Genomic DNA, 24,999 nt, shown 5'->3' on the forward strand with positions numbered 1-24,999 from the left:
AGCTAAGCCACCATGACAGACCAATGGTAAGAACACCAAGTATCATGGGCAGCGCTAACCTTCATTGGTCTTGCCCAATCAATGAAGCCTGCGCCGCCGTTCAATGCAGAACCTCGCGTCCTCGCCCGGGGCGCTCCTGCAGGCACATTCTAGCAGAGCTGTGTGTCACGGCAGACTCGGCAGAGATGGACAAGGCTCTGGCTCATTGGCACCTTTGAGGTGGACACATGCATGATTAAGGTACTTAAGGTAAGGAGGAACGAGCTTCTCGTCCCACTGGTCAAACTCAGCATCTCTACTCTTCAGCATCAAAGTTTCAAGGTTTCACACCGTACATCTTTCTCCAATTACAGGACGGCCGAGGAAATAGTACACTCTTTACTTGAAATAGAATGAATTCGACAGTCATCCTCAGACTCTCCATCAGCATGGACCACGAGCAAGTGGGACCGCGCCTATGGCTGGGGTACGTTGGGAACGCTGGCAACAGGTATCGGCGGGCGCTGGGCCTTCCGAATACCATACTACTGGGGACCAGTCTGTACTGCATCCGCCTCGATTCGGCCAAGCACTTCGGCATCACCTTCAAGGAGGTGGCCGACGCCGAAGAATGGTACAAAGCCCAAGACATCTTGGTCTGGGTTGTTCGAGTTGAAAAGAGGCAGGACAACGGTCTGGATCCGTCGATCATTCACGGCCGCGCACCTCGACATGCTGAGCCCCCCGAGGCCGAGCCGCGAACCTGGTGAAGGAGACTCAGATGGTGTTCGTCGTCGTGAGATCCCGAACCCCACCTCCGCCACTGGTTACTGGCCCAGTCGGGCTGACGTTGTCAACAAATCGTCTTCTGGAAATGGGGCGGCCGTTGTTCAGGCGATAGCAGATGCGTCAAGGAAGGTTGACGAACTGAATCTTCTTAAAAACTTTATGCCGCGTAATCAGTGATGAAAAGCCCAGGTGGAATGGATATTGTGATGGATATCGGACTGTTCACTCCTTGTCGATGAGGATATGGCCATGTCTGGGTGAGGATATGTTTGTGCTGGCGTCCTGGGCACTGATGTACCTTATAAAGTCTGGTCTGTTGTTGTTCTCTAGGGTGGAGACTGCTTTTCAACGGTTATGGATGAATTCACTCAATGCACATCATCAGCGTTCTGTGCCAAATCCCGCCTGTATATTGTTAGCAGACTACACAGTAACCGATGTTCAATGGGTGCCTTTATCCCCGAAGCAGCAAACATGCCACCAAGAAACTCACCGCAAGTAAGCAAGATGATTCAATATGGCTTAATGAGTGAAAAAAAGAAAAAAAATCCGTCTCAATGCACTGAAGGAACAAGATACTACATCGTCGTTATCTGGCCAGTTATTGTCCCCTAAGCTCGTTAATCCGTGTGGTGCCTTTCCCGTTGGCAAGCAATGCGGACTTTCTGAGATACGGTATAGGCAGTCTCCTCAGTCACGGTCCGAATCCATTTCGTCAACAGTTTTGAAATTCAGACCTATATGCTCGAAAGTTACCTTAAACATCCTTACGCCTGTTGAGAGCCGTGTTAGAATTCGGAGTGTGGACTCAGAATTGAACTTGGAATGTTTCAGGATTGAAGACTTGAACATCATGGATGCGACAGCCGACTACCGTGACTGGCAAGAGCCCTCAACAGAACAAATACTCTCTGGGCCAGCGTTCTTTGGTGACATTTCCAGCGTCAATCTCTTGTTAACCATGTGGCACAGCACTCAGTCGGTTCAAGGAACGCCCAGCCCTTCTGTCCCACCTAAAGACTGTTTGTGCATAGACCGAGAAGAGACCGCTTGATTTTCAGTAAGGTACATACTTAGCCACCCAGTTACCCTTCAAAACGCCGGGTATACACGGCACGCCGTTCGGTGATTGCTCAACTTCCTTCATCAGCCCCGATACCGTGCATCTCGCCAGCAACCCAACGTGTGATTAACCGTTGTGTCAGGACCTCGCCTGTTATAGCCACATCCACTAAACCTCTTCCCCGAATTCTCATTCATCATGGGCAAGTGGTCGGATCTCGACGGTGACGAGGGTCGCCTCCCCGAAGGCATGACCAGGGTAGGTTATGACGCCGACACCCAAGTCTACACATACCGCGACAGCGACGGCAGTTACTGGGAGGGAGCGCCCGGCTGCCGATACGGCCGATTGCATCGCGTGAAATCGGCAACCCCGCCGCTGCCGAGCGTGCACATCCCCGACGACGTCGAGGGCGACGAGCAGCCCTACATCCTTCATGACCACGATGACGATTCCGATCTTGACGGCGGCGGCGATACACTACTCGACGACGATGACGAAAAGGAAGATATCCGTACCACCCTTGCTTCTCCGGACAGAGCCAAACTCCACAACACCAGCCCACTGCCCCACCACCACCTCGTGCCCGCCAAGACCCTGGCCGACCTTCCCCCAACCGACGCCGACTCTGAGTCCCTCAATTGCACCACCCTCCGAGACAGTCTGATTTCCGACGGCACCTACCCAAACAAAAACCGAAAGGTCCCCAAGCTCAATCGCACAGGAACGCTCTCCCGCCTAGCCCGATTCCTGTCCTCATCTTCGTCCAGCAGCACGGGGAAGGTGTCCCGCCGCGCGACCCTCAACGGCGAGGCCGGTGAGATCGGAGAGAGACATGGCACAAATGCGAGGCTGGCGCGTAGCCCGACCTCAACTGGTGCTGAGGGAACGGTGACGGCGGGCCGGTGGCCTAATAATGGAGGTGCAGATGGGGCAAAGGATGATGGCAGGGTTCCGGCGCGTAAAAGGGCAACGACGTTTGATGAGATTTTGGGGATTGAGCCGCGGAAGTGACTTTGAAGTTGTAGATACCTTGGCGGTTATTATGAAGTTTTGTTTACGGAATTGGGGCTGGAAATGAGGATGGAATTTTCTCACGATTTGGGAATAGGGAAGGGTGAGAGACAGACAGGGATAGGGAAGGCTGTTTCTTTGGACGGCTTTATCGTGATATGGTAGAGGGGCTGAGCCCCTGGTTAAGGTAAGGAGTTCTCATGGACAGGACTTGATATATGATTCTGGTGGACGGATGATTGGTGTTTAACGGTGTTCCATTGCTTCCTGTCATGACATCAGCTTAAGGTTTGACTAAGGCTTCTCGCCCGATCATTACTGTTTCAGTTTCGTTTGCAAAGGACGCGCAAAACCACAAAAAGTTTGTAATCCCAAGTTGGGCTCTGCAAGACAGGGAGGTCTAAAGCAAAAACAAAGAGGGCTCAATCGGGGATCGAACCCGAGACCTCGCACATGACTTATTTTCAAGTCAGGGTGGAACCCGAAGCGCGAATCATACCACTAGACCATTGAGCCAATTGTAGTAATTTTATGCTGAACAACTTTATAAGTACTCAAGCAAATAAACAAGACCCTGCTTGCGAGCCACCTCACTCTTCATGATTGAGATTTCAACGCCTCAACAAGCGAGTGTCTCCTGTGAAGTGTTGAAGACCTTTATCATAATTGAATTAGTCTACATCTTCCTTATCACTGACAATTCTTTAGACTCTATGTCTGTTGAATGCGTTGGCTCGGAATCATACTTGAACTCATCCACAGTGATATCGTCAGCTTTACAGGACGTAACATCTTGGTCATCTCGGAGTTCAGGTGTTTGTGCCTAATAAGATGCGGCTGTGCTCTTTTCACCTAGCTTCAATCAGAAGGGTCAGCCTGCCGGCCTCAGAAACTTGAACATCACAACAAAATCACCAGGTTGCAGGCATGCAGTCCGGTTCAACGGACGATGTATTCACAGTTGGCACTTGGCAAAGATCAACTATATACAAGAATTCTTCTCCCCAGCACGGCCCTCGAGAGACACCGCACGCAGCGACCCCTATTATCCCGTCCGCCATCATACACCGTGCTTGCCGGCGCTTAGAGACACTGCGAGTAGTGCGGAGGAGAGACAGCGCTGCAGGTAGAGCCGGACTAACACAATTCCATGTTAGCATCCCTAATTCCCCACCATACAAAGAACCCTTGTTCAGGCACGAGAGGAGAAGCCAAACTTACAGCGCAGTTTGTGCACCCGGTGTACCCCGTGCCGCCGCACTGCTGGTACTTGGCAGCGGTGCAGCCGCCAGGGTTGCCGCCGCCGGGGGTGGAGGTGGCGGTCGAGGTCGGGGGCGCCTGTGTCAGGGTGGCGGTTGGGCCCGAGCCTACGGCGCAGGTCGACTCGCAGCCCGTACAGGCGCTGCCGGCCGTCTTGGTCGAACCGCCGGCGTAGACGCTGGGACCGGGGACGGTATACCCGGACAGGGCGCCGTGGATGTTGACGAGGATGCCCGGGTCCGAAGCGCGGTAGGCGCCCGGGAAGGAGACGGTCGGCGGGCTGGCGCTGCCGGAGCCCGTCACGGTCAGCTGGTAGCACGTCATGTAGAACTGGGCGCCGCCCGAGCCGCCAGCCGTGTGCAGGGCGATGGCCTCGGCGCGGAGCAGGTAGTCGCCGGGGGCGAGGTCGGCGGGGATCTTGACGTCCATCTTGCCGCAGCACTTGTTCAGGTCCTTGGTGCCCCAGAAGTCATCGTCGCCCACCCGGCCCGACGGGTTCTTGGCCCAGCCGTCCTGGAAGACCTTGAACCAGCCCGATGAGCCGTCGGCCGTGGACGCGTCCGAGACCTTGGACATGTAGACGATTACCGGGCCGTGGTGGGCGCCGCCGATGGCTTCATTGGCGCAGGAGCGGTCGCCGTTTTGCTGGGCCGCGGGTTAGTTCATGGGTATTGGATGTGAAAAGAGTCTACGAGATAAGACTGCGCACCTGGTGCATCTCGACCGTGACGGTACCGCCGGCCCTGACGGGGCATTTGGCTCTCGCGGCACGGGAGCCGGCATTGCATCGGATGGCGGTCGAAGACACATCGGTGACCGGGGAGTTGGACCCAGGAAGACGAGCGCATTGCGAGCCGTAGTCCACGCCGTCAACCCAGAGTTGTTGGAATGTGGCGTGGGCAGCGGCATGGCCCGAAAGGGCTGCCAGGGCGGCAATGGTGAACGACTTCATGGCTGCAAGCGAGGAAGCAAGCAAGATCTAGGTTGTCGAGGATGGATTGGCTTGGAAGTAAGCAGTGTGCCGTAGGAGGCCATCGAGTGTTTTATATATGGCCCGTTGTCGTGGTTCCAGGTTTCCCACCCGGGCAGCAACCCCAGGACGGCGCACGGCGCTGAGCATCCCATCCTCCTTTGGAAGCATCCACTACCTGCGGCACCCTGAGCCAGTCCTCCAATTTCCAAGCTCTTCGATTGAGTCCCACAGGTTGAAGCCGCTCGGCGCAACTGGTGATAGCCCCGTGGACAGAAAGGGGCGTGACACCCCACATAAATACCACCCAAGGGAGGATCCGGGGTGCGTCAGGCCTTCCAAAACAGGGTGGTGCAGTCTGGGCGATTGGCGGGCGCCGGTTCGGTTAATATGCTGGATAATCTAGTGCGGTAATGCGGAATAGCACTGCCGTGCGCTACGGTGCGCAACGGTCCCAGAAACCGGGCCATCGGCGGATGACGCCCCGTCCCAATTTTGGCTCCGTGTCACTTGGTGGGAGCTTCCAGGGTTGGCTCTGCAAGAGACCACGCCAAGGCAATCGGCGGTATCGGGAGGCTCAGTTAGGAAACCGCCAGGCTGTCAAGGCGACAGGGAACGGGTAGCTTACCGGGTTTCCGCTGGTTCTCAAACCGGGGCCGTGGAAGGACTGTTGTTGGTTTCAGATTCTCGAGTCCGATCTCGCCGTTGACGTTTCTTCTCGGGAAGACGAGCCGGATCAACCATGGCCTGTTCCGGCACTGCAGATTCGTAGAACAGAGTAGCGCCGAGTGTGGGAACCAAGCCGAGCGAGGTGCAGAAGAACGGCTGCTCCCGGGCTTTTGACAGTTATCGAGCGATGCTGGTATGGCAGAACCGTGATATTGTTTGGGAGGCGGTGAGGTGTCTGAGGTCACTGCCTTCCTGGCCGCTGCCAGCAAGAGGCAAGCAAGCCTCCCCATGCCCTGGCGATGGAGGCGTTGCACCGGCAGTCGGGTTCGGATTTCGAGTCACATCTGTTCCGCCGCCGTTAGGCAGCGGCTGCTTGACTAGAAGCTCGAGAGCGAAACATCTGGATTTCGGGTTATCAACTGTCGTTGCATCCAGTAAGCTTCGGTACCTGTGCTCATCATCTTGGGGCGGACTTACAAGAATGCCGAAGAATCAAACCTGGGCTCAGTTTCTACCATTTCCTATCCACAGCATTACAACAAGTATCAACAACAAGCAAGTACATGATCGCACCCAAAACCCTTAACCCCCAGTCAGATCCCCATCACTCCTCCGAAACTTCACCCTACTCTCCCATATCCATCGCTCAAGTTCTCGAAAAGACACACATTCACTTCCGTCTTGCAACAAGAAGAAGCTCACCCACCTCACCTCGGAACCCAATACCCCCCAACCCCCAACACCCGATCCCTCTCCTCCGCCGCATCCCCACTTCTCCGAACCCCCACCCAATGCAACGGCACCGAGCCCACCACCCTCGCCAGGGCCCGCCCCTTGACCACTTCAGCCTGCTCTCTCAGAGAAGAGCTGGGCCCCCTCCGCCTCGTCGCCAACAACAACCCAGTCGTCACGACAGGTGAATCGGGCCGCCAGTTCTCGCGCGCCAGGCTGACCAGCGTGAGACATGCGTCTCTTGACGCGGTGTCCAGTCGTTCGTTGATGAGGGGAATAGGCGGTCGGCAGGAGGTTGGAGTTGCAGGGGGGTTGGGGCGCAGGAGGCCTAGGATCAAGACGTTGAGGGTCTGGTTGAGGAGCGGCGGGTTGGAAGGGGGGTGGTTGAGGAGGTGCGCTGTTACGAGGGGTTTAAGGGTTACTGACGGGGGAGAGGAGGGGTCGGGGGAGATGGATATTATTGTTTCGTGCCATTGTGGCAGGGGAAAGGTGGATGAGTCTGGGGTGGTGTTGGCTTCGTATTTGCCCTTGGGCTGGACGCGGGCCCAACCAAAGTAGATGCCGCTGAGGCGGTACCGGATCTCGTCTGGGACGCCCGAGAGGTTGGCGGTGGGCGTGCCGAGTTCGTCTTGGCTGCGGCCTGTGCCCCGGACAACCTTGGCTTGAAACTCCAGCGGGAAGGGCGGTTCTGGGCCCGAGTCCGGTCCGATGGGGTAAATGGCATTAGGGTCTGCTTCGAGGGACCGTGTGATGTGGGCTTGGTGTGTCCTGAAAAAGGCTTGGTCCCGCTCTGCGTCGCGTTCGGCTGACCGCTCGCTCAACTCGTCGGTCACAAGACCGCCAACCGTTTCAGTGATCAAGCCGGGGCGGACTCTATCGATGACAGCCTTGACAGGGTCCCGCACTGGAGCGATATACCTGTCCGCCGTGGTCGTAGCAACCACAGATGCTACGTAGACGCCCATTTCGAGCGGCAGGGAGCTCAAGGAGGCACCGCGAAACACGCTCGAGTCTGTCGAGGCGCTGGCAATGCGGAATATCGGGCTGGCACAGAGGGTCTTGCACTTTGATGACGTTTCGTTGGTTCCGTACGGCGTGCCCCTGCCAGTGCACAGGATCAGGCGGAAATACCCGTCTTCCGAAACCTCGGGGATCTTGATGACATGGGTCTCCCGCGGGACATGGGCTTTCTTTGGCCCCATTTCCTTCAGCAACTTACTTGCGGCTTTCGCAATGTCTCTCTGCCAGGCGCGGTCAGTGTCGGCGGATAGCTGGTGTGGATCAACCTGTGTTGACGGCGTAACATGCAGCCAGTCGTCGGTGACATTGAAGAGGGCCTTGATCTTCATGCCGCTGTCGCCCGAGAAGCCGCGCTTCTGCAGCCAAAGGGTGCGATCAGCGGGCAGGGCGCGATCAGGAGAGGTAAAGATGGTGATGGCGACGGAAGTGCTTGGTCCCCGGTAGAAGATCAGCGGAGGGGAGTGTCGCAGGATAGTGTAATGCTTGGTCGACTCGGTCGGGTGCGGGATCAGTCCGCCGGCGAAGTGGCGTGCCTCACTGAGAGCAGACCGCATGAAGTTTTTCTTGCCGGCACTCGCCTCGGGCCCAAATGTCGCGACGGCGGTTACCGGTGGGCCGTCCAGCGGCGCCACGGGCGGTGAGCCTGCTGCCGCCCGCGAGAGCTCGGGCATGCTTCTCTGTGATCGGAGGCGATGGCCATGTGGAACTTGCAAAAACGGCTCCGCACCGCGGGAGACCGGTCTTGATGGCGGCTGTGGGTCAGGCCGGAGCCTGTCCCCGACCTGCGCACTCGCCGGCTTCTGCTGGGAGTCGGAGGGAACGGCGCGTGGGGACGAGTCAGATGACGATGGAGCGGCAACCGGCTTGCGCCGGATCTGCATCGGAGGCGCGACCTCCATCATCACCCTCAGCATTTATGTAAGAACCCAGTGTCCATCGCACAGAACCAGGTTAGAGTAGACGACATGTTGGGGACTTGGCCAATGCCAAAGCTGGAGAATCAACCCCTGTTTGTCGAGATGAAAGTTGATGAATGTGGGGCCAATCGTGCGTGGTGGCGCGGCTGTAGATGCCCCTAACCCTAGCCCCTGAGGAAACATAGAGATGAGCCTGAGGCACTCACAGGCTCAGTCTCGAGCATTGACTTCCCGCTATTCTCTCAGCAATGTAGACCTACTAGATTATAAGATGGGTAATCAGAGGTCGGGAATTATGGGAGATTGGTAGGGATTGTAGTGGGAAGGTGAAGAGGACTCAGAAGGACTCGCAACGAGATTATGAGACTACCGCCAACAACCAAGGTTTCAAACAATTCAACTAAGAATTGACCAATCCAACCACCCATACGACCAATTTAGCTAAATCGACCGGCAGTTCAAATAAAATTATCATCAATTCTAATTGAATTGAAATGGTTATTTGCCCGGTCTCCTTCGTGGCCGCGGCACTACAATGCCCTCAACATACAAGTTCATCTTGGCACCTACAAACCGAGCACAGCCCGCGAGGATACAGAGGCTCTCTTCAGCAAACCCAAAAAGCTTTCTGGGTGTTTCTAACCATTACCATTGCCATTGCCAGGGAGCTAGAGGGTTGCAGACCTTGAGGATATGGGTGGAAGGAAGATTTACCAGGGTTAGGGGTATGTGTGTTTTTGAACTACAGATGCAATTCGTAGTTTTAATCAAATCAAGTCCAAGGTCAATTTTTGACCTCAAAACACAGCTTGGTGCGGTCAAATCAATCTTCCACATGATCCAAATCGTTGAATTGTCTCGAGCCTTGGAGAAGACTGCTGACTAAAGTTGCTGGGCTCAGAACTGTGTGAGCTGCGTCCTTCCCACCGAGTAATGGGAGTGCCTGCCATTTCAAATTCAAAACAAAATCCAATGATTTCGATCACCGCGTTTCATACCCAAACAACCTGACATCCACCCCATCCCCCAAAACCATCCCTCCGACTCGTCACCCGACCAGCGCTACTCCTATACCATTCGGTAGATATATTCAGTATGCCATCTCTCACATTAACCTCGTCCGGGCGGGACTGTGCTTCAAACGTCAACCTCCACGGCGTCGAAGCACAGCATGGCAACGCACAAGCCGATGCCGCCAGCCACAACGCATCCGCCGACACATGGATCACGCTCACCCATGACGAAGTTGTGCCCTGTTCTAGTTTTTCCACTTCTCCTAACGCCGAAAACGTGCACGGGGCGATCCCTCCAACCAGCGCCTATCAGCAGAGGGCGCCTCACATCCCATATGTCGAGGCCTTCACGCAGACTAATACTCGGGTCGAGTCCTAGCAGAACGCACCTCATAATCCATACGTCGACGCCTCTTTGCAGACTGAGGATTTCCCAGAAACGCACAGGGCCGGCCATACTGGGACGCGCACCCAGATCGATGCGGCCACCCTGACCACCGTGACGACGGAAGCTGGCCAACGCCACATCGATAGCACTCAAGCCGAGACAAGTCGGACGGAATTCGGTGTCCCGCCGGAAACAGCCGGGAAAGTTGAGGAGGCATCGAGACAAGGCGAAACCTCCCCACTCGAAACCTCGGCATCGGCCCCGGCGAATGCAACCCTGCCGGGCGAGCCAATCCCGAGAACTGCATCCGTGTCGGGACAAACCGAGTCCTCCCTCCCCGACAGCACCCGGAGTGTCGCCGACAGCAGCGGCGTCCACGAGCCGGCCCCTTCCTCTCCTTCTGTGACGAGCGACGACGCATACGTCCCATCCGAAGTAGAAGTAAACGCCTTTCGACTTGCTTACGGCATCGCGGTACCGGCCTTCATGCAGGGCCTGGAAACCATCGCAAACCATCTTTTCCCCTCCCTGCGCAGAGGTCCAGCTCAGCCGGGGTTTTGGACACAAGAGGAGATAGGCAGAATGGAGGTCGCTACGTGGTGTGCCGAGGGCCTGTGGCTGATGGAAGAAGATATTAAATCCGAGACTGGCGCGACGTACGGGGCCCATGTTCAAGGCGGAGGGGACTGGCCCGTGGGCTACATCAGGTGCCTTTTTGAATGGGGCAGCGAGGCAGAAGAGGCCAAGGCGAACTCGGAAACGGCGTTGAAACTGTTTCGCCGCGGAGAACTCACCCCGGCCGACATGGGGGCGCCGAGCACCATGGATATGGAGTACTGGCTGGTGCTATGTGACGGCATGAACAAGGCTCGAGAGCACATCTATCGGCGCATGGAGTTGGACGATTTCCTCATTTGCCGTAAGTGGATGCCCCTCGACCCTAATCTGCCATGAGCAAGACTTCTACGCTTTCTCCCATGTTCTTTTTTTCTCTCTCTTCCTTTTTTTTCTCATTTTTTCTTCTTCATCTTTATTATTTTCCATAGCTTTTTTCCCTTCTTTCCTTTCTTTCTTGGCTTTATATTTCACAAACTGATCCAACGCATGCAGGCGTCCTCCAGCTCTTTGTCCGGCCCAAATTCTGGCGCCTGGGCGTAGGCTCACGCCTGGTTGAGGAAGCCTGTGAATACATGGACAAGCATGTCGCTATCGGTTTCGCCTATGCTTCTCAAGCGGCAGTTGGCTTATACGCCAAGTTTGGATTCGACCAACTCTCCACCGTCGAGGGCTCCTTCGGGGAGCTCAAGTGCATGATTCGCGTCCCGCCAGTAGGCGGCCTCGACGCTTCGGCACCCCTGATACGACGGCTGCAAATATACAGGAAGACGGTTGCCGCGCTGATACCTGCTCATATGAGAGAGCAGATGAATAAATCGCCTGATGTCCAGGATCAGATTGAATCGACCATCGTGAAGCTCACGATAGAAAAGGCGGGACAGGATCTATCGAAGGTCCTAGAACTTGTGAACAAGCGAGTCAAGTCAAAACCGGGTACTACTGGCAACGTAGACGACCGCTCTCTGACGAGATCCGGTCGCACTGAAATTGAGGTGGAGGAGGCGGATGCAGCACCGGGCACGAAACTGTTCAGTAAGTCAGATGGATACACTCGGACTAGGCAGGTTTGACTGACCAGGTCATGAACAGAATACAGGTTTGTTTGCGATGGGGAGGAACTAGTGGAGTCATTAAGCGCTAACGTCGAGAGCATCGACAGGCGGATTGAGACAGAGCGGGGCGAGGCAAAGCAGTCTGAGGCAGGCCTGGCAGGGTCCAGGGAAGCAGAGCGCAACGTTGAGGCCGACAAATTGAAACAGAAGATAAATGAGAAACGCAGGGGCAGAAGGGGCAAACGGTGAGGCTCACTCAGGGAATGCAGGCAATGCTAGAAGGTCCCGTAGAAGCCGGAGGTTGATTGTTTCCTTACGACCGTTTTAGGCGAGCGGAAAACTACCAGCGGCTGATCACAGTCAGGGGTAACTCGGTACAGCCATTGGGCAATGATATAACTACATGTACCAAAATAGCCGTCCCTCAATCAAATTCTGTGGTTAAGATGCCATTGCTGAGCTTCCTGAGCATTCCTCTTTCAGGCTTTTCAAAGCTTCGACAAGCTCGCCGCTCTCGTGTGACAAGGAGCCAAAGGCAGTGGTGTAGTTCAGAGCAACCTCAAGTGGGACCGCCGCGCTTTGTTGTCCATACAGTTCCGCGTCGGAGCGGAGGAGGATGGGGATGGCATCGACGACCCGGCGGACATGCTGCGCCGGATTTGCGGGCTCGGGGGGTTTGGCCTGCGGTCCCGAGACGACCCGGGGAATGCTGTCCAGCACGAGGGAGGTGGTCCAAAACAAGATCATGCCATGCACTTGGGCCACGTGGGTAACTAGGTCTGCCGGATCGGCGGGCAGCTGTCGCGACTCCTCGGGACGGGCATGACGCGTGGCGGAGGCGGGGTCGCGCGTAGCGAGCGAGCCCAGGTCATGAGTTGCCTGTCGTGCTCCCAGCACCTGTGTTCGAGGGGGAAGCGCAGCGCGACCTGCTCGCTTGCCTCGGTGCAAGACTGTATCTTGTCATAGGTTTGGACGAGCCCGCGCATGTCGACCAGGACGTCGACGGGGATGTCCTTGAAGTTCTTGGGGATTGCTGCCCAGGGGGTGGTTTTCCACTCTGAATTACTCAGCGTCAGGTGCTTGCGTTGCAGCAGTGTAGACATGGCCTAACCACCTATCTGACCACCACATGGGAAAAATAATGCGTGAGTTTAGGGGACCTGGCAACACCGATTCGAACATGATTTTGATATTTCAACAGACGGAGACCACTCACTAGCTCCATTCTTTCATCCGCGAACATGTGGTGTGCATCGCCGTCGAGGTGTGCTGCTGGGGTTCTCGTGATGAACAAGGCCAGCTCGCCAGCATGCTCGCCAGCATGGTGAGGCCGCGGGGCTTCGTGGGCGAGCTGCCGCTCATTTCCCGGCGGGGAGAGGGCTTGTCATTGGGGTGGGATATCAGTGAGTTATCTCGGTTCGCCCCTCCTGAGCTGTTATGGCAAGAAGCTAATTACCTAGGTAGGTACATGCTTCGAACATAGACAGCAACCTGATGGTCGCTATGGACGCGTCGCTTGCGGCGCCATGCGGCATTCAAGTTCTCAACGAGTTCCTCACACCACACGATGCTTTCCTATAAAGCGTCGACGGTTCCCTGAACATCCGCTCGACGCCGCCATGGCGTCTGCCCGTCACAACCAGACAGTTCGCCGCCCGGCATTTTGCGGGGGCTCGTCCTCGCGATTGGGGCTTACATCTTGCGGACGGTCTCAGCCCAAGTACAGGTGTAGCTCCTGACGGCGCTGGCGGGGAGAGGACGTCCAGCGGGATAGAAGGCCTCCCGAGACAGGTTGATGATGCTCCTCTCATCCTCGGGCCGTGCCAGGAGGCTGGGGTCGGTGATGCCGAGCGTCCGGGCCCCGGCACGGGCCCTGTATCCTGCTTGCCGGCACCCGGGCGTGATTACAACGAAGACGCGTCGAGTGTCGTGCCCCGTGCACTTGAGGCCGGCCTTCACGCACTGGGTGCACGTGGGTTGCATGAGATCACACTAGTGGCCAAAAAGGAGTTGAAATGTTAGCCCTGAGGCAGTTGACTGAGACCCCCCATCAACAGGGATGCAATGGTGTTGAGTTCCACTTGCCCCCTTTTCCCGCTGCCGGCATGTAAGGCATGTAAGGCATGTTTCGGAGCGGACCTTCCTCACCGGCCTCTCCACGACCATCCCCTTCTTCAAGCGGCCAGCCACCACTGACCCCAGGATTGGCTTCATCGGCTGCTCCATGGCTGAGAACGGGGCCCAGGGCTACGTCGCCAGCGGAGGCAAACACATGTGGGGGCCCTACGGCACCGGCGGCCTCGTGCTGTAGTCGTCATCCGATGCCATCTCTCTGCATTCGTGATTGTGGCACGCATTTCGCCGAGCATTGGTCACTAACAAAACGCAACGCGTTTAGGAACACGGCAATTCCAGCAACAACAACATCAACAAGAAGCGGATACCGATAAACACTCAGTCTACGTCAATAAGTAAGTCTGTCTTTTACGTTCCAGCTTTCTTCGCTTCCGTCGCGCTCCTGCCTTCGACCTTTCCCAGAAACAAAACACTGACAGTACCAGTCGGAGCCGACGACATACTCATGCGAAAAGACTCCGCAAGGGGGAATCAACTATATACGGGCAGTGAACAGCGGTGGACTACTATTTGGAATTTGCGACAGCCCACGCGAAACAGGCTTGGTAGGGAGGAATGGATACTACTACATGGGAATTTGCGTCAGCCTATGCGACCAGGCTTACACGAAGGACGGATAGGACTTTACACGAAGGACGAATACTACCTATACCTGGAATCCGGGACAGCCCACGCACACAGGTTAGTGGGGAGGAACAGGCCCGAATTCGCTCGAGTCGGCGCCATCGACACGACGAAACGTTTTTCTACGCGAACAGGCTCTGAAGAGGAGGACAATCCGAGTACCGGGGGCTGGTATCTTTCTCGTAGACGCTTAGGACAACCTTGGAAGCAATGGGTGGATTGGGATGCTGTAGGGGGTGGGTTGGGATGTTGTGATGGTCGGGTTGGGAGTATTGGGGGGTGGTATAAAAGAGTGGAGGGAGGAGGCGGTATGGGAGGAAGAGGAACCTGGGGCCCGGATGATTACGCGACGCGTGCGGACGAGCATTGCGGACGAGCATTCGAGGTATGTGCATGTTCACTTTTTGTCTTGACATCACCCTGTATGAGTTCTCGAAATGTTTGGAGTCGACTCGGCCAGCGTGCCGCCGCCCTCAAGATTGAAGTGATGGAACAGGAAGGGAAATCAGGATTGGGTAAGTGCCTCCAACTTAGTTGCTTGTGCAGAGAGAGCCGAACAAGCTCTACCCCATACAGCTAAAGCATCCGGCCCGGAATTCTCTCTACGGAGATGTGAAGCGTTGTCGTTGCAGGGTGGGGTTAGTGGGCCACGAATGCGGCTCAAAGCCGCCCCCACCCGGCGACGGGCCGAGACCATTGACGTCATCGGCGATGCTTTATCAACCGGAAACCAAGTCCCCAACTCCATCACGCGACGCTGAATAACTCGCTCCACTAAAGCTTGCAATCAACGCAGTATTCCAGGTTCCGGGGCCCGTTTGCGACGATGGGCAGACAGGAAAAAATCGCGCGGTCGATCGTGCATGCAATTGTCAAGACAAACGGTGCCAACAACAAACACTCGAGCGGTCCACTTGGGCTCCTACTCGCCCTCTTTTCGGCCTTCTTTTCTCTCTACCAACTGGTGCTCTGCAAAGTGCGTCCGGCAGATTTCGCAAATCTACGCCGGAACTATTGGGACGTCAGTGACGATGACTACACCACATCCTTTCGGACGGACGAAGGCAGGGCTGGAGGCGAGTCCCTGAAAGCGATTGGAGATATGGGCTTCTCTGGTTCAGTGGGTTGAGCCAAGTCTCTCTGCTTCACCTCATGCAAAGCTGACATGCTGTTGTCTCAAGACGTTCTATTCCACGACCGACCAAAAGTACCTCGTCAAGTCTCTCCCCCGGCATTCCGAACACTCATTCTTCAGCGAGGATCTCTTGACACCGTATGTTGAATACATGGCGACCCATCCCCGCTCTCTCCTGGTCCGCATCTGTGACTTACTCGGCGCGTCGGGCTGGTCCGTTGGACGCATCCTCCGTTCGGCACCCTCCCACCACATCGTCATGGATAACGTCATGTATGGGCGGGAAGAGGCCAAAAGACGAGGCGAGGCGGATTGGGAGAACTGGGACCTGAAGCCGACCTCGTATTTCTATCCAGAGAGAGATATCGCTGGCGGCGCGCTCACGAGTGAGGCGACCAAGAGCAGGCTCGCCGATGAGTTTCACGACAAGATTGTTCTCCGTCGGGAGCAGGCAGACGACTTCTTCGCGAGCCTGGAAGCCGACACGAAGCTGCTTGCAGAGCACAATGCTGTGGATTATTCACTTTTCCTGGTACGCATGAGCGCACCTCAGCAGGCGGATACCGCGATGCCCACGCCGGCGGAATCAAGCATGGTTCCTACCAATCCGCCGTCAGTTCCCCCCTCGCCACCGACCTGGAGGACGGGAGTTACTTCAACCGATGGGAAGTATATCTTCCGCGCCTCGATTCTGGACTTTTTCTGGGCCAAGCACAAGGTACATGCGAAGTTCATGACGTTTCTAATCAATCTCTGGAACGTCTTATTCAAGCACGGCCCCATGAGTATCACCACCACACCGGACGAGTACCGGGAGCGGTTCCTCAAGATGTGCAGGAGCATTGTGGAGATCAAAGACGACTGAAGCAGATGCCGGTGGATAAGTGTATTGTTCATCTAGGTGATACCCAGAGTTGCGGTTTTCTGTTTTACTGGTCTAGAGCAATCCAAATCTGCGCTTGGTTTCTTTGTTCCTTCCAATGGAATTCGCAATGTGTCTCCGAAAGGGGTTGATCGTTGGTCAATATGTCTCCACGTCCTCCATCCTTTCTAATCGACCAGCGCACAACTTGCCTATGGATTGTTCACATCATCGGTTAGTGTTAGGGCCGTGGCCGTCAGATGTACCTTACTGACGATCCTGATTTCCAGTTAAAATAATCCTTACCGCCTCTCTTCAAGGAGCCAACTACTGACCTGGTTGCAGGCTATCCTACACCAAGCAACATCGGCACGACAGAGTTCTCACAGCCTTGGACCGGAGACGCGTTCGAGACTCATTGCGATAAAAAAACCAACGACGCCCTCCCGAGGGACGCTGGGCTTGCAGGACTCACTGGCATCACACGTCTCCGAATCCAGTCGCTGTCACTTAACAGCATTTTCGCTTTAATCTCGGTCGGGAAAGCACAAATACTTTGCTTCACGACGATGGATGGAGCAGAGGCATGGGAGCAGAAATCCCCACGTCCGCCCGGATCGTTTTAACTGGCACCCGTTCGGCTCTCCTTGACCAGCGCTTATGACATCCAGCTTCCTTCAGTGCAGATGTTGATGTGGGCGGCCTACGGCCAGCTTCGTCTGAGGCCCGTTTTCAACACCCCCACTTATCCGACAACGCCAGGAATTACACCTTCAAGCCGTTGCCCGCATATCGAGTTGGATCGGGAACCACCCAACGCTCTCGGCCGACGACTTAATACGTCATACGTCTGCGTTCCTGTATCTGGTCTATACCATCATTGAACCGCCCACCATGACATGCGCTCTCACACAGGATACGATCTTCAGCGTCAGAACACGGTCTTTTGTATCGTGAAACGAGTTCTTCTGGCGGAACAATATGAAATGAGACGCCGCCGGCAAGCCGGTGTATGGTATGCCGGGCGAACGCAAGTGACAAGAGCACGCACCTAGTCTCGGACGACGCCGTTGATTCTTTCGTGGACGGCTTGAACCGAGTCAGCGGCAATTCTCACAATCGTGGAGGCCCGCCGCTCCCCCATGTCCTCTTCAGCAAGGAGGATTCCTGATTACCCTCCAGCGAATAGTATCAGCTACGGTTATGAAGTTAGTGAACACGGGCGCGTGGATTCAGCCATCTGACTTGCGGCAGTGTGTTTACGAATCTGGGCCGTGGACATGCAGCGGAAACGGAGGATGATGTTGAGATCTCATGGTGGAATCCATCAGTACGACTCCTTTTCTCAGGGTCCGGCGACGTTTCATCAACGGGGCGTGACAGTTTCACGAACGCAACTAATATCAAAAAGACCTTGCCACATGACGAAGCAGACGGACCGGATTTTGAAGACTACCTGATTCAAATTGGCGGCGGATCGTGAAAGGTGCAAAGAAGTGGAGGAGGACGACTATGGCAATCAGCGGCTCCTTTCCAACAGATATACCCGGCAATCCTTACCAAACAGCTTTATCAGACGATCGTGGCCATGTGAGGGATCTTTCTCACACTGCGATTTGTTTTCCCTGTCCTTGGATTGGACAGAGGACAGGAGGACACATGTTTTGCATGGCTTCGGGCCCCTGCGAGATCGATGTCGCAGCGCTAAAAAGGGGCTGGGGGCGGCACCCCGCCGTTGTTTCCTGCATGTAGGCTCCCCACCAGCGTCGCAATTAGCGGCACGCGGTGCAACGCTGTTGCATGCAGTGTAACGCCGTTGGAAGGAGTCTCATATCATCTTCGCATCTTCCCTTTTCCGCCTACTTTTTCGTGACGCTTGCCTTGGAGGACTTCGTGTGAAGGTGCGTTTTCTGTCTGGTGTTACTTTGACCCCGTCGCTTAAGCCGGCTGGGCAGAGATGAATATGGTCGCTGTTCCCTGAGCTACCTATGAGCATTTTTTTTGTTGTACAGCGGAGGGAAACATCCGGGTCAACACCCTTTGGGTTGTTGTGGGCCGGGTGTGCTGTGCCGCCTGGATGCTTCTCGGCCTGAGACTCGAGTATGCCCGGCGGGCTGTGAGGTGCTTTAAGTTCTGGCAGAGTTTTGCCGCACTATCTGGAATACGGCGTGGCATTTCTTCCTGGCAGATACTTTACGGATACAATACCTGGTGCCTCCCCCCAGTCTGGACCCTGATCTTCTGGACTGTTCGAGCCAGCCGAAACCCCCCATTTTCCGAGGCTTTCTCTCACATTCACGGTACAACCGTTTAACCGAACACCACCCACATATGCATGTGTAAGCTGCAGTGGGCATGGACTGCATCAACGAAGTATCAGGAAGCGGGCCCTCGGCCAATCGCTCAACAGGTCCTGGATGCCGAGGACGCAGAGAAATAGGGGTTCGCATACCTCATATACCCCTATATACGGATCTCTTTCTGCCTCGCCACCCAGTTGCAGTCTTGGACCTCCACTCTGTCAAGTGGCGCATGGATTCCAATGCACTATACCCCGCCTGAAGTCTGTTTTTGCTTGTTGGGTGTTTCACTGAAGTGTTGAGGAAGGTCCCGCTTTATTACTCCCAGGGAACCATGTGCATCCAGGCCACCCTCCGGAGAGCTCGGCGACGGGGATCAGGGGTTGGTATGCAGCGGGAGAAGAAGTTGGAACCAACGGGCCGCGCGAGGACCCATCCATGATTCCGTTGTACCTACTCAGGCAGCTGACGGGAGGTAGGCAGTGGAGGATTGCATATGAATGCGGACAAGGAACCGTCGTCCTGATCGGTGTTGCCTCTTTCGTTTTGTTTCTTGAATCTAGACTCTGCAGTACATGTGACCCTCGAACTTGCTCAAGTTGCTTCTGTCGGACCAGGTTTCACAACTTCAAAATCACAAGGGCCATATAAGCATCCGGAACTTGCTTCCCTCTCGATTCACGAACCAAGATGGCCACTGCTGAGACTGAGACTCCGGGGCTGCCGGACTATGTCCTCGACGCCGACGCTGTGCTGAAGGATATCGATGTCAACTGGCGCCATGGCCGAGCCCCCGATTACAGCAAGACGCGCAAGATCTGGTCTGAGAGTGTGTCACCTCCCGCCCCCTTCTTTTTTGGACCCATCTTCCCCCCCGTGAGAGTCCAAGTCTCACTAACACACCCCGCCAGCCAAGCGAAGCTCCCATCAAGCGGGCTCCCTCCCGGACCTGGTCGAGAAGCTCGTCAAGAACTGGGAGATCGAGGCCAGCTACAAGGTGTCGCTCGACGATTGGCGCACCATCGACCGGTCGACCTACACCTTCTCGGTCAACGGCGGCGCCCCGCAGTCGGCCGAGCACATGCTGCAGGTCGGCACGTACAACGCCATCATCGAGCCCAACGAGTACTATTGTCCCGTGCGGTCGACCTTTGACGCGTCACATAAGACCTTCAAGCGCATGATGCCCACGTTCGCCTGGGAGGTGCTCGAGGTGTACGCCGGCCCGCCCAAGGTCGCGTTCCGCTGGCGGCATTGGGGAACTATGAAGGAGGATTATACGGGGACTAACAAGTATGTTTCTTTTCCCTTTCTTTTCCCGTCTTGTTGATTTTTTTGCTGTGGCTTTTGATACGAACGAGTGCTGATGGAGGGTTTTCGTATGTGTTGCAGCAAGGGCGAAAAGGTCACGATCAAGGCGCATGGAGGACCAATCGATATTGAGGGCATCGCGGTGGCTGAGGTCAATGACAAGCTGCAGCTGCAAAAGGTTGAGGTGTTTTTCGATCCCATGAGCATGTTCAGGCAGATGGCACCGGACGGGGAGACGGGTGTGACCAAGGTGAAGGTTGATGGATAATTAGATGAATGGCAACAGGCCGTGTTATTCATAACTACAGTAGTTTGTTAGGAAGGCATTGAAGGAAATCTGGTTTGTAAAGCTGTCACTTAGGCTCTCTTCTACAGCGATTTGCCATCACCCCGATTAGCATGACGATAATCGTGCATCGCATTCCTATAGCGAATGCTGCTGTGATGTTAGAAACTCATTACCTTATTCCATAAGGTGGGCCGTGGAATAATCAAAAGCGACTGCCAGACTTGCCAGTCAATACATGTAAATCATCCACCCTGTCGTCGCTGTGGTCGTCCTCAATCCGCGCCCATTCGAAGCTGGCACTGTGCCGAAATCGTCTCCCCCCACCATTAGCAAGTCGCCCAATACCGCCTTCATATCCCGTACTACCTCGTGCATCATGTCGCCTATTCGTTCACCCCAACCCGCGTCCGCTGGTACGTGACCCCGTCCCCGAGATCCCCTCCAACTTGGATATCATGCTCTTTAACACAATCACCTGCTGCGACTTGGCCTTCCAGGTGGGGCCGTTCATCTGCGCAACGATTCTGTTTCTGTCGACGTAGAAGTTCCTCCCCCGAGCTGGTTCGTGGGCACGGTCACGCTTCTGGTAATAGGTGTAACAGAGAGCTGCCCAAATAAACCCTCGAGCTGGGCAATGTCTGCATCAGCAACTCGGATGACTTTGACTTGAAAATAGAGAGTCATCATTATATCCTGGTACAGTTTCGGTTCAGGGAGTTGTCCAGAGTCGGTATCGAATTTCATTTCGTCTATGCCAAGAGCGTTGATCTCGTCGTCTGCCGTGTTCAATTAATAGAGTCCAATACTAGTTCCCGGCGTTGCCCAACTGGAAACCAGGAACTCACCACCAAACGTAGAACGGAAGTTGCTACACATCGTCTTGACGTTGTGTTGGTGACTCTGTAGTGACAGCTGCATTGCGGCACTAGGAAGCGCCCAGCGGTCTCCAAAGCGTTATTTAGCGTTTATGATCGCAATGCGAACCTCGTCCTTGTCGGTGTCCTTGGCCCGTGCTGCTGATTGCCCTAGAGCCGGCGAGCCGCACAACCTCGTCTATGATGACCTTCCGCATGGAGAAGAGCTGCCTCTCTTTATGTAGGCGCCATCGCGAGCCCCACCGCTTCTCTAGCTCGTCAACGGCTAGCATCATGGCGAGCCCATGGCACAGGAATCCGTACGCAGAACCTATTTGATGCATCGGGTTGTGCATAGGTGGGCACTGCATATACAAATGGGGGACGAGAAGAGGGAGCTCCTCCGGCAGGCCGTAGCTCTTGTCGGCAGGTTGGTACCCAGCAGCACCATGAAGGACTGGTGGGTACTACAGCGGCGGCTGCTTCCGCATGCGGAGAGAGTCTCGTGGCGGATGGTGCAGATATACGGTAGCGGGGGCGGGATTGGAGGAGGCAGCAGCAAGAACCGCGATTCATCAATTGGGGGACCTCTACGCGGCTTAGGGCCGGCTAAAGGAGGCCGAGGCTACGTATCAACGGGCGCTGCGAGGTAACAAGAAAGCGGTTGGGTCGGATCGCATGTCGACTCTTGAAACGGTCAACAAACTTGCCCTCGTCTCCTCTAGTCAAACATATTTGTGGCATACCGGTCATTCCGCACGCTCTCGTACCACTGGGACACCTCATCCTCGGTGGCCCCACCTCCCAACACAATCTTGCCCATCACCTGTTTGACCCCCTCCTTCACGAGCCGCGAGCCACACACATAGACCCGCGCCCCACACTCCCACAACCCTTTAACCTCCTCCCTGTCGTGCCATAGCCTGTCGTGCACACGCCTGCACCCCCTCGACACGGCTAAACGCTCTGCGCACATCCACCACGCCCATGCCATGCCACTCATCGAACTCGTCCCGGTACAAATCATCCACCTCTGGTCCGCAGCAGCCAGAGAAGAGCAGCGCCGGGGCGAGCTCTCTGCCCTTGGCACGCAGCACGGCGCGTTCCTGGGAAAAGTCGCGGAAGGGAGCCAGGCCTGAACCGGCAGCCACGCAGATGATGGGCGTGCTTTCAATCTCGTCTGGCAGGCGGAATGCGGTGTGGGTGGGCCGCACTGACAGGAGCAGCCTGTCCCCCCGTAGAAGGGACGCGAGGTACGCGGTCGCGACGCCGATGTGTCTGTTAGCCGGGTTGGCGAGGGCGGGACCCTCGAGCAAGCTGTAAGCGAGCGTTGCGCGAGTGGGGTTGATGGCGGGCGACGAGGAGATGGAGTACTGCCGTAAGCGCATCAGTGGGAGCAGGGACAGGAAGGTGCCGAAGGGAAGGGACACGGAGGGGAACCCTTCGAGCAGGTCGAGGATGGATGCGCGTTTGAGGCTGATCTCGCTCGCGTACAAGTCGCCCGCGAGGGTATGCAGCTGCTGTTTCGTTGCCTCGTCTTTGGATGCGTCGGCAAGCAAGATGCCCTGGCAATCTGTCAGCAAAGGTCTTCAAGGGCAATCCGGCTGGTTACTTATGTGCTTACCCTCCTAATTGCTGACTGTGACAGCTTAACATACGACCCCAGCACATCGTACACTGAAATCGGGGTGCCCGTCGGCAGCGCAGTCCACCTGTTGGAGCCAATCGTAATGTGTGAGTCCCAAGAGGGTTGGAACTTTCGCATGACCCTGGTGACGGTCTCCTTGGGATTGAACGGAAGTACGGCGACGTAGTCGCCAACCTTGTAAGTTATGCCGTCGGGCAGCTGGATATTGATGTGCTTCTTCGGCGGAGTCCCGAGAGCTGTAAGTGTCCCCTGTTGGAACCGTAGAAGATGTTCATGGGTCTCACGTCTCCTCGGGCGGGAGAAGCCTGCCAGGCAAACAGGCGGCCAATGCAGGCCCCTATGCCGCTACCGAATGGCTTCCAGCAGTCGGGATATTCCTTGGTCAGGCGCTCGATGTTCTCGTCAAGCATGCGGTCCGGAACAAAGTCCCTGGCATTCTCGCCGTAAACAACGGGTTCCACGTGGGGCCGGGCTAGGAGAGCTAGAAGTTTTGGCCTTTGGGTACAAAGTACTTGCCGCCAACGACTCCGTCTTCTTTAGCCGAGCGTACGATTAGGGGGACTGTAGGCCAGAGCCGGAGTGTCTCGCGGAGAACAGCTGCGATGTAAGGGAGCTGAAGGGTCAGCCGTCGGATGCGGAAAGGAACCCTACGGGCGAGAAAGTACCTACTTTTTTGATATGCTCCAACCGGATCGAGCCCTTTCCTACTACATTGTCCACTTCGTCCTGGGCTTTCTGATATGCGTCTGGGTGTTTTATGGGCAAATAAAAGGCGAAGCTCAACAGGCCTGAGGTTGTCTCATGACCAGCAATAAGGAAGTTGATGAGGTTGTCGATGATGGACGCGTCGCATGAGTTTCTAGCCCGTTTTCGGGTCCACACCGTCCAGCATCGCCGACAGCAAGTCCTTACGCCCGGTAAGGTGTCTCCTCCGCGAGTCCAGGATACCCTGGGCCGTTTGCCGCAAAGTCCCGATGTCCTCCCAATACTTGCGGTTCGCCTCGCGGTAAAAGATGGACGCTAATAATGGCCGCACGGCCCGTGCACCCAACTCGGTCAGGGAGTTGACCATAGCCGCGATGAAGGGATGCAGAGCGTCGTGGTAGTACGAGTTGAAGCGGAAGTCCATGGTGCATAGGGCGAGCGTATCGAGTGTCAGGCGCGTGAAGTCTTCCGTGACCATGATGGGCGTGTCTGGCCATGCCGCGCCCACTTGAGTTCCAGCTGCGACGCGATCTCATGCATCTCATCGAACATGCCCTGGATCGACGCAGGTGCAAACACGGGCATCAAAATTCCGTGGGCCATTGCCCAGTTGGCCTTGCCTTCGCGTGCCGTGAAGAGGCCGTCATGGACGCCATTTCGGAGTTCGTTCATCGCTCCCGCGACGGATTTCCGGAACCGTTTTTCGTCGCAAAGCTCGTGAACCAGTCTTTGCGAGCTCTAGGATTCCGTGTCAGTGCGATGAGATTGAGGAGCAGGCTGTCGCTAAGAATAGCTCACCACTACCACTGCTGACCCGCTGGGAAAAGTCACACGAAATATCTCTCCTGTGATGCTCGTGAGCCATGTCCGTCACATGTGCTTGTACACGGAACTCATGATTCTTACCGTACTCATCGGCCCAAGCTTGCCAAGAACGCAGAGGAAGCCCTTTATCGACTTCGAGCGCATTCCCCACGAACGGGTAGCCCGGCGGTCCTGGTATTTGCATTGTCGTGTCTGTCATTTGTGCCTCTACCGTGTAGATGCAAGAATATTCCTCAGATTCGAGTTCTAACTACCGTAATGGGAAAATGCACCAGGCGGGTATGATACTTCGCATTCCAGGGATACAATCTGCCGTTGATATGTCAACTAGCATTCCCACCGCAAGTAGCATTCCCAGCACAACTACCGTTCCAAGCGCTCCGCTCTCTGATTGGCTGGTATTTCTTTCGGTCATGCCCAATCCGGCTGGTCGATCAAACTGTGGCAATTGGCGCTACTGTAAGCCACTGTAAGCTACCTAAGCCACTGTTCGCGGACGATGACACAACTCACCATACCTTAACCCATGTGAACAACGCACAACTGCTGGACATGAAGACACAAAACGAGGAATTGAGTCTTTTCTTTTTCTTACTCTTCTTAGTAAGACATCATCTAACGCTAACGTTATTCTCAAACACGCATTATATACTGCCACTGGCATCAATCGGATGATACAAGCAGAAACCCGGCGGAGGGTGACACACACCGGAGTCGGCTCGATCATCCATCAGGAGGACCACATCAGTCATTCCAGTTTCTCGGCCCGCTCTCCTCCGAGCCCGCCAGCCGATTTGAAGCAGGATACCACTGGCTGCAGTCTGCG

The 24,999-nt window shown here is 55.6% G+C and overlaps 11 protein-coding genes and 1 non-coding gene across 12 annotated transcripts; 6 read left to right on the forward strand and 6 right to left on the reverse strand.

Annotated features, from left to right (window-relative positions):
- Positions 1 to 1,761: 1,761 nt before the first annotated feature.
- Positions 1,762 to 3,151, forward strand: N657DRAFT_645831 (uncharacterized protein). The gene has a single exon (XM_062793017.1). The coding sequence runs from the start codon at positions 2,030 to 2,032 to the stop codon at positions 2,843 to 2,845; it is 816 nt and encodes a 271-aa protein (XP_062646877.1). The 5' UTR covers positions 1,762 to 2,029; the 3' UTR covers positions 2,846 to 3,151.
- A 112-nt stretch (positions 3,152 to 3,263) lies between these two features.
- N657DRAFT_t93 lies at positions 3,264 to 3,361 on the reverse strand. Its single transcript has one exon. It is a non-coding gene; the product is annotated as a tRNA-Pro (tRNA).
- A 567-nt stretch (positions 3,362 to 3,928) lies between these two features.
- Positions 3,929 to 5,057, reverse strand: N657DRAFT_656424 (carbohydrate-binding module family 1 protein; the record flags this gene model as incomplete). The annotated part of the gene is made up of 3 exons (XM_062794698.1): positions 3,929 to 3,982; positions 4,067 to 4,750; positions 4,815 to 5,057. The coding sequence occupies 3 exons, from the start codon at positions 5,055 to 5,057 to the stop codon at positions 3,929 to 3,931; spliced, it is 981 nt and encodes a 326-aa protein (XP_062646878.1).
- A 757-nt stretch (positions 5,058 to 5,814) lies between these two features.
- N657DRAFT_448020 (uncharacterized protein) lies at positions 5,815 to 6,390 on the forward strand. Its single transcript, XM_062787422.1, has one exon. The coding sequence runs from the start codon at positions 5,932 to 5,934 to the stop codon at positions 6,328 to 6,330; it is 399 nt and encodes a 132-aa protein (XP_062646879.1). The 5' UTR covers positions 5,815 to 5,931; the 3' UTR covers positions 6,331 to 6,390.
- Positions 6,221 to 8,502, reverse strand: N657DRAFT_645834 (uncharacterized protein). Its single transcript, XM_062793018.1, has one exon. The coding sequence runs from the start codon at positions 8,396 to 8,398 to the stop codon at positions 6,452 to 6,454; it is 1,947 nt and encodes a 648-aa protein (XP_062646880.1). The 5' UTR covers positions 8,399 to 8,502; the 3' UTR covers positions 6,221 to 6,451.
- Positions 8,503 to 9,474: 972 nt separating this feature from the next.
- N657DRAFT_448031 (uncharacterized protein) lies at positions 9,475 to 10,110 on the forward strand. The gene has a single exon (XM_062787423.1). The coding sequence runs from the start codon at positions 9,585 to 9,587 to the stop codon at positions 9,918 to 9,920; it is 336 nt and encodes a 111-aa protein (XP_062646881.1). The 5' UTR covers positions 9,475 to 9,584; the 3' UTR covers positions 9,921 to 10,110.
- On the forward strand, positions 10,111 to 11,829 carry N657DRAFT_448037 (uncharacterized protein). The gene is made up of 3 exons (XM_062787424.1): positions 10,111 to 10,733; positions 10,925 to 11,464; positions 11,522 to 11,829. Exons 1-3 carry the CDS (start codon positions 10,301 to 10,303, stop codon positions 11,731 to 11,733), a joined length of 1,185 nt encoding a protein of 394 aa, XP_062646882.1. The 5' UTR covers positions 10,111 to 10,300; the 3' UTR covers positions 11,734 to 11,829.
- On the reverse strand, positions 11,715 to 13,710 carry N657DRAFT_718339 (uncharacterized protein; the record flags this gene model as incomplete). Its single annotated transcript, XM_062797499.1, has 6 exons — positions 11,715 to 12,363; positions 12,411 to 12,563; positions 12,701 to 12,864; positions 13,046 to 13,110; positions 13,181 to 13,476; positions 13,633 to 13,710. The coding sequence occupies 6 exons, from the start codon at positions 13,708 to 13,710 to the stop codon at positions 11,926 to 11,928; spliced, it is 1,194 nt and encodes a 397-aa protein (XP_062646883.1). The 3' UTR covers positions 11,715 to 11,925.
- Positions 13,711 to 14,958: 1,248 nt separating this feature from the next.
- On the forward strand, positions 14,959 to 16,525 carry N657DRAFT_619706 (SAICAR synthase-like protein). Its single transcript, XM_062790573.1, has 2 exons — positions 14,959 to 15,364; positions 15,426 to 16,525. Exons 1-2 carry the CDS (start codon positions 15,071 to 15,073, stop codon positions 16,242 to 16,244), a joined length of 1,113 nt encoding a protein of 370 aa, XP_062646884.1. The 5' UTR covers positions 14,959 to 15,070; the 3' UTR covers positions 16,245 to 16,525.
- A 2,706-nt stretch (positions 16,526 to 19,231) lies between these two features.
- Positions 19,232 to 20,120, forward strand: N657DRAFT_634316 (uncharacterized protein; the record flags this gene model as incomplete). Its single annotated transcript, XM_062791270.1, has 3 exons — positions 19,232 to 19,370; positions 19,453 to 19,834; positions 19,934 to 20,120. The coding sequence occupies 3 exons, from the start codon at positions 19,232 to 19,234 to the stop codon at positions 20,118 to 20,120; spliced, it is 708 nt and encodes a 235-aa protein (XP_062646885.1).
- A 215-nt stretch (positions 20,121 to 20,335) lies between these two features.
- N657DRAFT_645842 (uncharacterized protein) lies at positions 20,336 to 21,516 on the reverse strand. Its single transcript, XM_062793019.1, has 2 exons — positions 20,987 to 21,516; positions 20,336 to 20,917 (listed from the first exon to the last, which is right to left on the reverse strand). The coding sequence occupies exons 1-2, from the start codon at positions 21,057 to 21,059 to the stop codon at positions 20,649 to 20,651; spliced, it is 342 nt and encodes a 113-aa protein (XP_062646886.1). The 5' UTR covers positions 21,060 to 21,516; the 3' UTR covers positions 20,336 to 20,648.
- Positions 21,517 to 21,716: 200 nt separating this feature from the next.
- N657DRAFT_681258 (riboflavin synthase domain-like protein) lies at positions 21,717 to 23,826 on the reverse strand (the record flags this gene model as incomplete). Its single annotated transcript, XM_062796367.1, has 5 exons — positions 21,717 to 21,903; positions 21,959 to 22,560; positions 22,620 to 22,859; positions 22,928 to 23,115; positions 23,556 to 23,826. 5 exons carry the CDS (start codon positions 23,824 to 23,826, stop codon positions 21,717 to 21,719), a joined length of 1,488 nt encoding a protein of 495 aa, XP_062646887.1.
- Positions 23,827 to 24,999: the final 1,173 nt, after the last annotated feature.

The sequence above is a fragment of the Parathielavia appendiculata genome (assembly GCF_033297405.1).
Source record: "Parathielavia appendiculata strain CBS 731.68 unplaced genomic scaffold N657scaffold_7, whole genome shotgun sequence".
Lineage (NCBI taxonomy): Eukaryota > Fungi > Ascomycota > Sordariomycetes > Sordariales > Chaetomiaceae > Parathielavia > Parathielavia appendiculata.

Excerpts from the sequence above, each read along its gene's own strand:
- N657DRAFT_645831 (XM_062793017.1), top strand. The coding sequence starts at position 2,030 with ATGGGCAAGTGGTCGGATCTCGACGGTGACGAGGGTCGCCTCCCCGAA.
- N657DRAFT_448020 (XM_062787422.1), top strand. The coding sequence starts at position 5,932 with ATGCTGGTATGGCAGAACCGTGATATTGTTTGGGAGGCGGTGAGGTGT.
- N657DRAFT_645834 (XM_062793018.1), bottom strand. The coding sequence starts at position 8,398 with ATGATGGAGGTCGCGCCTCCGATGCAGATCCGGCGCAAGCCGGTTGCC.
- N657DRAFT_448031 (XM_062787423.1), top strand. The coding sequence starts at position 9,585 with ATGGCAACGCACAAGCCGATGCCGCCAGCCACAACGCATCCGCCGACA.
- N657DRAFT_448037 (XM_062787424.1), top strand. The coding sequence starts at position 10,301 with ATGCAGGGCCTGGAAACCATCGCAAACCATCTTTTCCCCTCCCTGCGC. Across the intron at positions 10,734-10,924 it reads GGACGATTTCCTCATTTGCC|GCGTCCTCCAGCTCTTTGTC; the intron begins GTAAGTGGATGC and ends CAACGCATGCAG. Across the intron at positions 11,465-11,521 it reads ACCGGGCACGAAACTGTTCA|AATACAGGTTTGTTTGCGAT; the intron begins GTAAGTCAGATG and ends GGTCATGAACAG.
- N657DRAFT_619706 (XM_062790573.1), top strand. The coding sequence starts at position 15,071 with ATGGGCAGACAGGAAAAAATCGCGCGGTCGATCGTGCATGCAATTGTC. Across the intron at positions 15,365-15,425 it reads ATATGGGCTTCTCTGGTTCA|ACGTTCTATTCCACGACCGA; the intron begins GTGGGTTGAGCC and ends TGTTGTCTCAAG.
- N657DRAFT_645842 (XM_062793019.1), bottom strand. The coding sequence starts at position 21,059 with ATGCAGCTGTCACTACAGAGTCACCAACACAACGTCAAGACGATGTGT. Across the intron at positions 20,918-20,986 it reads CTTCCGTTCTACGTTTGGTG|ACGACGAGATCAACGCTCTT; the intron begins GTGAGTTCCTGG and ends TGAACACGGCAG.